Below are 12,235 nucleotides of genomic sequence, written 5' to 3'. Positions count from 1 at the left end.
CAGGCCAGGTACTTTGTGACTGTGTTTTTGATGGAAAAGATTACTCTACTTAAGAGCAGTCTGTCTCTCTGGATGATGGTGTATGTGTAACAGCATTGCTTAAATGTTGGAACTAATACTGACATGGATTTTGGCAATGTCATTTGTAAATAGTATTTAAGGCCTGCAGCAGCATCGCTCAAGCTAAGCCACCTCAAATATAGTCTAGTGTTGCAGTGATTTTCAGCTATAAACACAAATCATCTCAATGACTGGGTTTACAAAAACACACCTCATAATGCTGATTGATTGCAGCGAAATGGTATTTTATCACCATATTATTTGCAATACAGAGCTTTTTCAATCTGAACAACTCTTAATTACTACATTCTTTAGCACTCAATTTGTTTGTCTTCTGCCCTGAATTCTGTTGTTTTCCCTCTATGAGCTGAATGAAGCTTCCTAATTATGCAACCTGGAGCTGGACATAATGGGAGAGAGCAGGCTTTTCTTTGGAGAGAGTCCTGACACTTTGCTGCACAAGCGATAATAAAAGCTGACATTTTGGTTAGAACAGCATAAACAGCAGCTGAGCTCGGTCCGAACGACAGTCGGGTATTTTGGTCAAGCTTCTTTTGAGGAGTCTAAAGTCTTGACTTACAACTAGACCCTTTAAAAATCATGTTGTGGTGGAGACACTTGACTTAGGGCTTTGTATGTTATTATGCTGATATTTAGACTAAAAGGCAGCATACACAATTCAGCATTTCACTTAGGCATCATCTATTTAAATTAACCCCAAACTGTCAGGAAATGCTCTGTTTTTGTCTAATAGTCCAACTATGGATGGAAACGCACATCAACATGACTGAAGATGTTTCTTCTCTTATCTCTGACAGGTACAACTACTCCAAACTCCTGTGCTGGGTGTGTGTGTGTATCACTGCGTATTCAGCCAAGCCACTCCATTATTAATGCTGTGGTGTTTTTGTTTTCTTGTTTCGGTGCCACCTGATCCTCCCTGGGGGATGCATTTGTAATGATGCAGGAAAGGCGAGACGGGCCTTGTGGTTTATGAGGCGGGTCAGTTTCCACACAGTGGACACTGGACTGTGTCCGACTTCCACCTACCAAATCTGGACCCTGGCAAATGGTGTCCTCAGCATTTTTTCTCTGCAGTAAAAAACTCACAATGTTCTCAGTGTTTGCTAATCTAGTGCTGACTGAGAATGACTCAGACGGCTGCACTTTTGCCATGTCATGCTTGTAGTGAGTCAGGAGCATCATTAAGGTGACTGTCTAAATGTAAACGTATTCAGATGCTGAAATACCAACCCATTTAACTGATTTCTGTGGCGAAATAACAACAACAACTGTAAATACTTTCTCACATTCATTGAGATTGTGCCACAAGCAAATTATTCCCAATCACACAAAGCCGTTATTCAACAACTGTAAATACTTTCTCACATTCATTGAGATTGTGCCACAAGCAAATTATTCCCAATCACACAAAGCCGTTATTATTCCTTGCAGAAATATGAATACTGACTGTGAGGCTAAACTTTGCCAAGTCATTGTTGAAGCATAATGAAGCACTTAGCAAAACAAGTGGGCATTAGAGCATTAATACAGTAACAAGCAACATGTTGTTGTTGTTGTTGTTGTTGTTGTGTTTCCTCTGATCCCAGCCTCCCACTCACTGTATATGACCAAGACATACAATAAAGTAGGACATTGTCTACAGCCATTCACTTGTAGTTGTTTACTATGCTCTTCCCCCTGTTTAACACCGGCCCCTCGCTCTCCCTCCCTCCCTCCCTCTCTGTGTCTCTCTGTAGTTAGCCACTGGCTTGATTTGTTGGAGGGAGTCATGGCACCCAGTGGTATTGTGCCATAAAGACCGAACTGAACTGCATTTGTTGAGGGGGCAAAACAATCCGGCCATTTGAACAGTTGCTGAAAAAATATTATAATTATATTTTGTACAAGTGCTTCTTATACAAATGTGCCCACTTCTTTAACTGTGTGTGTCTACTCTGTATGCAGAAGATACTGCAGTTAAAAAAAGAACTGCTGACTATCATTTCGGCACTCGATCCCGACATGTCAAAAGTCACTGTCACTTCCTCAGATGAGGGCTGACGCACATGAAGATGACAGAAAGGTTGGCCTAGAATTTACTGTGAAATCTGTACATTCTCACTTACTTTTATAAAAACGGGTTACTGTATCTTTCTCACCTCTTCCCATCTCCCCCGCTTTACACCTGTCAATCTCAGTCTCCTCTCGCAAGACATTAATTCATTTCCATCATTAGCAACTGTCTCGTCCCCTCAGCATCCCGACTCTTTCTCCAGCTCCTGTCAGCTCTCCGGCACGGAGTTGTGTGAGTTTGTGGGTGGTCCACAGGTAGAAAGTAATGGAATGAAAATGTGCTGATCTGTCGCAGCGGAGCAGACTGTGTGTGTCTATGTGTGTGCATGTGAGTGCATGTGAGTGCACCAGGCTGTAGTTAATCCGCTGCAGGGTTTTCTGGGCTTGTGCCACAGCAGTAGGAACATTTCTCCTGGGCTCTCTTCTCATTGCTCTGGGCAGTGTCCCCTGTCTGAAGGGCGCAGGGCAGGCGACGGCACTGGCACCGACACACCGAAGGCCCGGTTTAATACCATCAGAGGCGGTTGGCCGGGCATGGGCGCCATGGTGTGACATCTTAGGCAGGGACTCAAACAACCCTGGAGCGAATTACCCAGAGCCTCACCCTCTCCCTCCATTTCTTTTCATTTTCTGTTCTTTATTTTTCTTTTGTTGCCTGTTTCACTCTCTGATAGCCTCACTGTCTGCTGCTGCTCTAACCCATGAATCATCTGAGTCACTGTGTTTCTCTCTCTGTGGACTCCCATCCTCTGATAACTCTATTCTTCCTGTTCATTTAGTACTCCTCCATTTTCTCCTCGTGTCACCTCATTTGTCCTCCTTTTTTGTCTCCATCTCCCTTTCTAATTTGACTGCCCCTTCCTCTTCTCCCAATTCTATATGTTAACTCTTTTTTACCCTTACCCCTATACTCTGTTTATCCCTCTTCCTCTCTACATCCATGCATGCTTTTTTGCAGACATGTACCTGCAATGAAACGTAAACTGGCTGCACACCAAGCCTGCCTGCACACTCATATTGTTATCGCTCAAAAACCTGATGTGCCTTTTAGAGAGCGAGAAGCACTTGTACAGAGTAAGAGGGCTTAGCTTTATTGAAATGCTGAATCACAGCAGTTGCAGCAGTGTCTGCATATGACTCTAAAACTGGGTTTCAGAAAAAACCTGCTTCTGCCAATCTGTTAACGCCAGAGCAGAACTCCTGTCTCCACTTAAGTTCCAGCATCTTTATTATAGGGTGTTTGTTTACTGACAAGAAAATATGTGTGTCAGTGTGTTTGGTGTCAAGGGCATGGATCAGTTTGGTGTAAGCATTAAAGATAAGGATAAATAGAGAAAAAGGAGAGATAGAAGGTGATAAAGTGAGAGATGACAACCAGAGAGAGGAGTTTTTATTATCAGGCTTTACAGTATAAGCTTGTGGGTGATGAGAGGTGATACTGCGCTGTAAGGTGGTTGAATTTACACGCTGCCATCTTAAAAGGATGTTACATTGAGACGTTTTACATTAAGCATAACACTTAGAACAATTTACTCAGTCAGAACCAGTCCTTAAATCTTTTTAATACCCTTTTTTATGATTTTAAATTAAATATATATGCTGCTAGCAATCTGAAACAAGGTTCTTGGGAATGCTAAAATGTTGACTTTGCATTGACCCTAGTCTTTTTGATCCAGGAGAGAACATTAAGCTTGAAATGAAGTGCAGGCAGTGTAGAGGAATATATTTACATGTAAATGGTTGTGTTGTGTTTAATCCTTTAAAATAGTTTTTTAATCCAATATCAGGGGGGCATGCACCACACAGGGAGACAGCCCATTCCATATTCAGTGGGTGTGCGCTCTTCAGTATACCTTTTTGTTTTAGTTAAGCTTAATGACCTGCGACAGCACACATGAACTGTACTTCAGAGCGGTTATTTGCAGGTGTATTTCACCCTAACATGATGAGGATAGATTTCACACAGATATTAATGCAAATAAGGGGGAAGTGCTTTGTTCCCAAGGATCTGTTTAATGGGTCATGTGGGTAAACATATGGAGCTGTCAGGATTGAACTTGTCCCGTGAGGCTGCCCCTACAGACAGTATCAGTGTCACTCTCAAGATTTGCACTATTTGTTTACCTCAAATAGATCATGCAAAAGCCACATATAACCTTTTAGAGCAACCTGGGCTTAAAAAGACTGCTGTGCTACCAACCTGTGGCTTTCAGATTTGAATGGTAATCCATTTGGTATCTGTTGAAATATTTCAGTGTCGACCAAAGTGACGGGCCAACCTACACCCATCTTTCCATCCATAGAGCCAGCATGGCTTAACAAATGTGTCAAGAGCAAATGTATTTATGTTTTTTCAGGAGTTTAAATGTAAATGTGTTTGTATAGCTATCATACACACTTGGTGCTGCAGTTCCACAGATGTAAGACTTCTGGATGCCAGCTGCATGCTCAAGCTCCTCTCTCATTGTTCACCTCCCAATAATAAAGCATATGGCAGGGAGAATTATCCCACCACACTGCCAAGGTTAAACACACAGAACACTACCATCTCACATTCAAGGTCTTTCTCCCCTTATCTCTCTTCTCTTACTTTAGGTCAAAAAGTGTTTCTTTTGGCAAGACAGATTCCAATTATTATTAGAGATAATATATCAAAGAAGCTGAATATAAAATCCTAGTCAAACCTAAAGAAGACTTCAAATGAATCAGTTATCAGTCTGCACTCGTTGCCCTTCACATTTCAGCAAGCTCTTCAACTTCTTTTATCCCTTTTTTAAAGCCAGGATCATTTTTGAGCCGCTCTCTCTTTGGGTGCTTTAATATGTCCCACATTGCCCGAACATGACCTTTCCTCACGGAAAAACCTGGTGGTGTTCAGGAGATATAGGGGTAATTTCACTTAAAGCCAGAATGTTTCTTTATCTAAGGGGTACATGCTTTCTCTTCGATGGTGCAGTCTGTCTCTCTGATTCTCTTTCACTCTCTTTCTGCCTAAGTATTCTTATTTCCCCTGTGCACGCTCTTTTATCATCCTGTCACTCCCTCTCTCAGACATCAATGCTCTCTTGTCCATCCTTTGCCTCCTCAGTTCATCTGTCTCTCAGATTTTTGGGAATTTCCTCTCCTGCCTTTTTCCATCTCCATCACTGCAGCTCGTCTGTGAATGTCAATCTCTCATATCCACCTTCATCTGTCCTCATCTCTCTCCATGACCTTTATTGCTCCTTCCTTCCTTCCTTCCTTCCTTCCTTCCTTCCTTCCTTCCTTCCTTCCTTCCTTCCTTCCTTCCTTCCTTCCTTCCTTCCTTCCTTCCTTCCTTCCTTTCTTCCTTCTTTCCTTCCTTCCTTCCTTCCTTCCTTCCTTCCTTCCTTCTTCCTTCCTTCCTTCCTTCCTTCCTTCCCTGAAGTGACTGGCCAGGTGCTAATGTGTTGTAGAGAGCACACAGTGGCTGAGAGAGGGTATTTAGTGCCAATAGTAGCAGGACGTCCCGGACAGTGCAAGTACTGGTGTTAGCATTCTTCGTGTGTGTGTGTGTGTGTGTGGTGTGTGTGTGTGTGTGTGTGTGTGTGTGTGGTGTGTGTGTGTGGTGTGTGTGTGTGTGTGTGTGTGTGTGTGTGTGTGTGTGTGGTGTGTGTGTGTGTGTGTGTGTGTGTGTGTGTGTGTGTGTGTGTGTGTGTGTCTGAAGTGTGTGTAGAAAGAACAGTGCTTGGGTTTGTATGTCTTTTAATGTAATATTTTCTTTTATATGGTTTTATTGCTATACTTGATATTTTGTTGATGTGGTCTGAATGAATGTGTGACTGTGTGTCTGTGTGTGCAAGGGCTGTTGATCACACTCAATGATTGATGACAGGGAGGTCATGGATAGAGCTCACGCAGGCTCACACAGAGGACAGAATAAAAACGAGCCGTGGCAGCATCACGCTACATTAACGGCCACAGCTTTGTGTGTCTTAAACAGTGACATTTATTTATCCACCCTCATTTCTTGTCTTTATCATGTGGCAAGATATTAGTCAAACCCCATGCAACTTCCTTTCAGCGTAGAACATTTGCCTTTTTAAAAGCATAAATAACTCTGACAATATTCATGCATTTTTTTGAACTTTTGTTCTCATCATTGGTCGATTTCACCGTTCCAAACACACTAAAATGTTAATGACAGAAGCTAGCATTGCGTATTGACTAACATAAATCCGGCTTTAGGCTTTAATCAATAGATGTGATGTGACATGATGCCTTATTGATCTATTTAGGGAGAGATTTCCTCTTCACCCAATTCAAAGAGGTCAGAGCACTGAGATAGGCGGTGAGGGACTTGCTGAGTGACACTACTGCAGGGTGGGTGTGGCGAAACCCTGTGGGCGTCATCGAGCTAAATGTCTGATATACTCACCCCCAAAATCTTGCTTGTATGAGACATCATCATAAATGTCACAAGTCTCTTAGGTTGTATGCATAGCTGCTGGAATGTGTAGGTGTGTGTCTGCCTGAGAAACAGAAAGCCGGGATGACGATTATATCGCCGTCCAAGCGTGCCCAAAGAACATATTCACTTTGCATATTCTTGCACCCCTTTATTCGGCCCCAGCGTTCGGCCAAACTCCGCACTACAGACGTGACAGCAGCATGCACGTTCATGTCTGCTAGTGCTGCGTGGCTCTCTCACCTCCTCCTCCCCTTCCTTTTGGGTGCAGAGAGCATGGGAGCGCATGGCCGGATGAGATGTGAAGAGACGGCTGACTCTTGTTGTGAAGAAGAGGCTCCTACTAGTACTCCACATTATGTTTCTCTACTCTACAGTTTCCTGTTGGTTCATGGGTTTATTTGTGGTTATGGGATTGTTATTATAAGGGCCGTTATTTAGCACAGTGTTGTCAGCTTTGTTGTGCAGATAATGCATTTGTTTGGAGTGTAACAACTCTTCTTTACTGTGCACACTCTGTTCATAAACTTGTAAAGTGAGCAGCATCACTCACTGATATCATCAAAGAGAAACTTAAACTTGATTTAACATCCAGAATCACACCACTCTGCGAGCAAGTGGGCTATTATTATCTTGATTTCAACCAACAACAATTTGATTCTGATTCAAACTCATTGCGCTCCTTTTCTAGGTTTTCAACACCTACTCCAACGAGGATTATGACCGTCGTAACGAGGAGGTGGATCCTGTGGCCTCCTCCGCAGAGTACGAGCTGGAGAAGAGGGTGGAGAAACTGGAGCTCTTCCCTGTGGAGCTGGAGAAAGGTGGGAAAGAAAATCTTAAGAACATCGTAATGCGGAGGTGGATCCTGTCAGTTACCCAATATACCCAGTAGACCAAACCACCCACATATGGGATGTCATTTTTATTCTAAGGTGTGATTTCTTTTTTTCCCCGTCTTTCTGCTCTAGTCTTATCAGTATTTTGTATCTCCTTTTTCTCCCATTATGACTTTACATTTAGAATAGTAACCATTAATGACAAGAGGGATTCAAGTTTATTCAATATATTAGTATATTACAACCGTTACATACCAATTGTGAAAAAAAGAATACTTATTCAGTGATAAGATACATTTTGTCAATCATTGCCCGTGAACACTTGTTACAATTTCCCCTTTAGTGGATAATATAGTGGACAAATATTTGCCACAGTTAGGGGCCAGACAGGGTTCATGCTTTATTTTATGGCGACACTTCCTCTATTTCGACATCACTGCATTAAGAGATATTGCAGTGTACTGTGTGCCCTAACTCCCCAGTGTGAGCTTCCTCCCTGTCTCTTTCTCTTGAGGTTTTCCTGTGTTGAAATGTAATAATACCAAGGACTTGAAATAGAATGACTTTACTTCATAGTATTTCACCATCCAACCACTGTTACGTAACCCTAACAGCTCATGAATGCAGGATGGAGATGCTACACTGGAAAGGGAATTTCCCACCCAGAACATTACCTTTCAATGTAAAGGCCACCTTGCCTATAGTAAAATACTCTTCTCCATAAATAAATAAAAGGTTCTTTAGTTGATTGTGTTAATCCATTCATGTTTCCAATAATCCCTCAGTCCACCTCACATCAGTTTACTAGAAGCCATTATGGGTTTGTTCTGAGTTCATTGTAAAGTTACTAATTGGATGTCCTTAACCCATCACTCTTAAAGGTCACCTCTTGTGCAAAATCCACTTTTTCATGTATTTTATACATAAACATGTGTCCCCTCTGTGTAAAGAGATTCTGAACGTTTCAGGAAAAAAGATTTGCTCACTTTTTGTCCTGATCCATTTATATAAAAACCTGTCTGAAAATGAGCTGATCAGATTTTGGCCACTTTATGATGTCATAATGTTTTTTTGGGTTGTCTAACCAATAGCCAATCACCAACCAAGGCTCACCTTATCACCTGAATCTCATCCTAGAGCAGTTTTTTAACCAAATATCTCTCAGAGGGGCGTTGGGAGTGGCTTCTTATTTTCATCTAAAGTAACAGACAGAGAATCAGAACTTTTGAAACAGGGCTGAAACAGAGGGGATTATGGGATGCTACAATGGGTGATCTGTTTAGTATTTCGAGCCAAACACTTCAGAGACATGTTTTGTATATATCTGAGACCTATAATATATTGATGAAAAACAGTATAATAGGGGACCTTTAAAGAGTCCCAGACATACACACTGTAACTCTGTGAAGTATGTTTTTCAGATGAAGACGGTCTGGGGATCAGCATCATCGGGATGGGTGTCGGCGCTGACGCAGGCCTGGAAAAACTGGGCATCTTCGTCAAGACCGTCATCGAGGGCGGAGCTGCTGAGACGGACAGCAGGTGAGATCTGCTTTCCTATTAGATGTCACACATATTTCTGAGCCATTTGTAGGGAGACACATTAAAGCAGATTAGATAGATGAATGCTCAGTGTGTTACCAAAGGTGAACCCATCACTTATTGTACACAAATTCTAAAAAGCAATTAATAACCAGCCATTTTGTTTCAGTTTTGTACCCGCCACCACCCTCTCTGACTCTCACACACAAACCCAGTCACACAGTCACACTCAGTCCCTGTCAGATTTAGCAGCAGGGGTTCGGATTAGCTCCACTGAGAGAGACACAGTGTGGACCATGAATTCTCACACAGGACTAAATCTGTGTATGTGGGAACTTGTGTGTATTGTGGGGTAAAAACATTACATTTGAGTCTTATATTTCTTGTTTTCTGTGTAAGTTTGCAAAAGGCTGTAGAACCGAGTGTTGTGAAGTCTTCCATATTTGGCGTGTCTCCATCTATGTCCCTAGATGATGTGTGTGTGTTGCTGTTGTCACGGAGAAACTGTGTGTGTTTTTGTTCATTGTAAAGCGTGAACAGTGCAGACTAAGCACACTAAGCACGAGATGACAGCTTCTCAGCAGGAAGTGTGTGTGTGTGTGTGTGTGTGTGTGTGTGTGTGTGTGTGTGTGTGTGTGTGTGTGTGTGTGTGTGTGTGTGTGTGTGTGTGTGTGTGTGTGTGTGTGTGTGTGTGTGTGTGTGTGTGTGTGTGTGTGTGTGTGTGTGTGTGTGTGTGTGTGTGTGTGTGTGTGTGTGTGTGTGTGTGTGTGTGTGTGTGTGTGTGTGTGTGTGTGTGTGTGTGTGTGTGTGTGTGTGTGTGTGTGTGTGGTTTGAGTATCCTTGTAAACAGATTCAAACAGTGATAGGCCCATCCATTCTGCGCAGTATGAGAGCAGTTAGTACTCTAAGATCTGCATACACACTGGGAACCCTAGTGCAGTTTTTTGTTGGTGTGTTTCCTTTAAGGATTCATTTTCTTTCATGTTGTTAAACACAGTTTTAAGTGTAAGTGTTCTCAGTTGTTTACAGTATATCGAATGCTTTTGCTGTAAAAACTCTTACGTAATCAGAAGAGATGAGAAATGATTTACCTACATTTTCAGCCAGGCTAGCAGCAATGTTCTAAAGATGACTGACATTACATTTGAAAAAATTGATTTAGGGGTGTCCTGTTAAACTAAACGATACAATAAATCTGTGTTGTTTCTTGTTTGATTTCAGCTGGATATCTTTGTTGGGTGTCTTGTCCCTCTATGTGTCACCACCACATATTCAGCTTGGATCAATACTGTCAACAATCCTTGTCAAAAGACTTTTGTTAAAATAGAATGGCACAGAAACATCTGTGTGAATTTTTCCTAGTTTGAAACTAATTTGAACAATTATTCTGACAACACATAAATACAGCACATGTGCAGTGTTTGAAACATAATTAATATATGCACCTGGTGTCTTGGATCTACTCCAAAATGTTTGCTCCACGCTTCCAGTTTCATGAAATACAGGCCATTAGTTTTTCTATTAGATAGTTAGATGAGACCAAACATGTGCTTTGAACAGTTGGGCTGTTTTCTTTGAACATAATTGTGTTCTTTTATCCACTCGGTGATACATTTAATGGTATATGATGACATTAGCCACTGTCCAAAATGTGTGAAACACTGCGTATCACACGCGAATATCCTACCATTGTAGACATGGGTGTTGAAGTGTTGCTCTCATTGCAGTTCACTATTCAGCTTCTGTTAAAACTCCATTTACAGTTCAGCCAATTCAACTTTGATCCCATTTGCAGCTGACTTAAGCAAACAGAGTGGGAAATGGAATAAATCCTCTTTACTTTTTTCAAAATGTTTTTGATAGTCTGTGTAATGCATTGTTGAAACATGATATAACAGAGAACAAAATTAGAAAATAAACACATGAGAGAAGATGTCTCTAATAATAACTGGATACTTGTGCACAGTCATTGCCCTTCTTAGTGCTATGTCACACACAGAATGTAATTTCCTTTTATCATTACCCTTTCCAGCTATAGGGCTCTTTTGCTTTTGCTGAGTCGGACTAAATGGTCTGACGCACGCACACACACGGGCAGACACACACACACACACACTCATGGGCAGACAGATAGATGGGCTTGGCTGCGTGACTCACTATTTTGTCTGGTGCAGATGACCCTAGGTGTGTATGTACCTGGGTGAGATGGGGGTTATGAGATGACGGTGTGTATGTGTGTTGGTATACTTGTGTGAATCTTCCTTAGTTGTCAATTTGTATTTACATGTTTTCCTAGTACCTTCGCGCGGCAGCTGTATGTCCCTCAGCCTCGGTCACCTAAAGCAAAATTGAGACGTTAGATGCTAAGAAGATGAGGAAAGAGTGTGAGCTGCTGACTGTCGGACAACCACCTCGCTCTGTGTCTACCTGTCAGTCTGACGTGTCTCTCCATACATCCACATGACGACTCTGCTTGATGTGTTTGGGCGTCAAGGTCAAATTGAATCCTGCTCTGCAACGGCTGGATGTTGTGAGAAAGGAGCTCTGGTCACTGCAGTGGTTGATGCAACTGTCGGAGGACATTGTTTGATTTGGATCTTGACTTTGCAGCAAAATTGTAATTTACAGGAAGAAACTGTAAATTGGGAGCATAAACCAAATGATATCTCAGCCTCTTCTGCACCCTTCAACTAATCTAATGTATATTGCCAGTCCCTCACTTTAATGAAAGTGTCATTCTGAATCACTTCATTACCACAGTTTAACAATAAATGCTGCTAATAAATGTAACCTTTTTTTATATTCGGCCTACGAGCCATTCAATCGTTGTTTCAAATTAAGCTAAATTGAGTTAAGAGGCTCTCGATGGGGAGTAGTGCTCAGATACTAGCATTAATAGACATTTGCACCAAATTCTGTAGTGCCCTTGTTTCAATGTATTACACAATTGTATTCTGGTGCATGCTAAGGGATTTCTGTGGTAAATACTTGGATAAAACTCAAAGTTACATCACTTTCAGTCTCCAGAGTAGCTATGCTGAGTTGAGGAGCATTTTATTTCATGAAGAGGATGATAATAGGACACGATTACATTTCAGGAACTCTAAAGTGAAGATCAGAGTGTTTTGTTTTAGAATAAATTATAAATGTGTTCTGCATTTAAGCAGTTAAGAATGAGAACAATAGGCTGTTATGTTGATAATGAGAGCGAGTTTTTGTTTTATTCATTAGTGAAAAACATTATTCAGAACCCTTATTGGTCTGGTTTTTATGCAGATTTTCAAGAGGTTTT

The 12,235-nt window shown here is 41.6% G+C and overlaps 1 protein-coding gene across 3 annotated transcripts in view; it reads left to right on the top strand.

Moving 5' to 3' along the window:
- The window catches only part of ppp1r9a (protein phosphatase 1, regulatory subunit 9A), a 62,057-nt gene that overhangs the window by 12,840 nt on the left and 36,982 nt on the right, over positions 1-12,235 (top strand). For all 3 annotated transcript variants that reach the window (XM_034241145.1, XM_034241146.1, XM_034241144.1), the window contains 2 exons: positions 7,254-7,386; positions 8,823-8,943. In XM_034241145.1, coding sequence (XP_034097036.1) covers positions 7,254-7,386; positions 8,823-8,943 — 254 coding nt within the window. The remainder of the gene's footprint in view (positions 1-7,253; positions 7,387-8,822; positions 8,944-12,235) is intronic.

This window comes from Gymnodraco acuticeps, unplaced genomic scaffold (genome assembly GCF_902827175.1).
Source record: "Gymnodraco acuticeps unplaced genomic scaffold, fGymAcu1.1, whole genome shotgun sequence".
Classification (NCBI taxonomy): Eukaryota; Metazoa; Chordata; class Actinopteri; order Perciformes; family Bathydraconidae; genus Gymnodraco; species Gymnodraco acuticeps.
The sequence above is the reverse complement of the archived record's forward strand: the minus strand, read 5'-3'. Positions and strand labels throughout refer to the sequence as shown.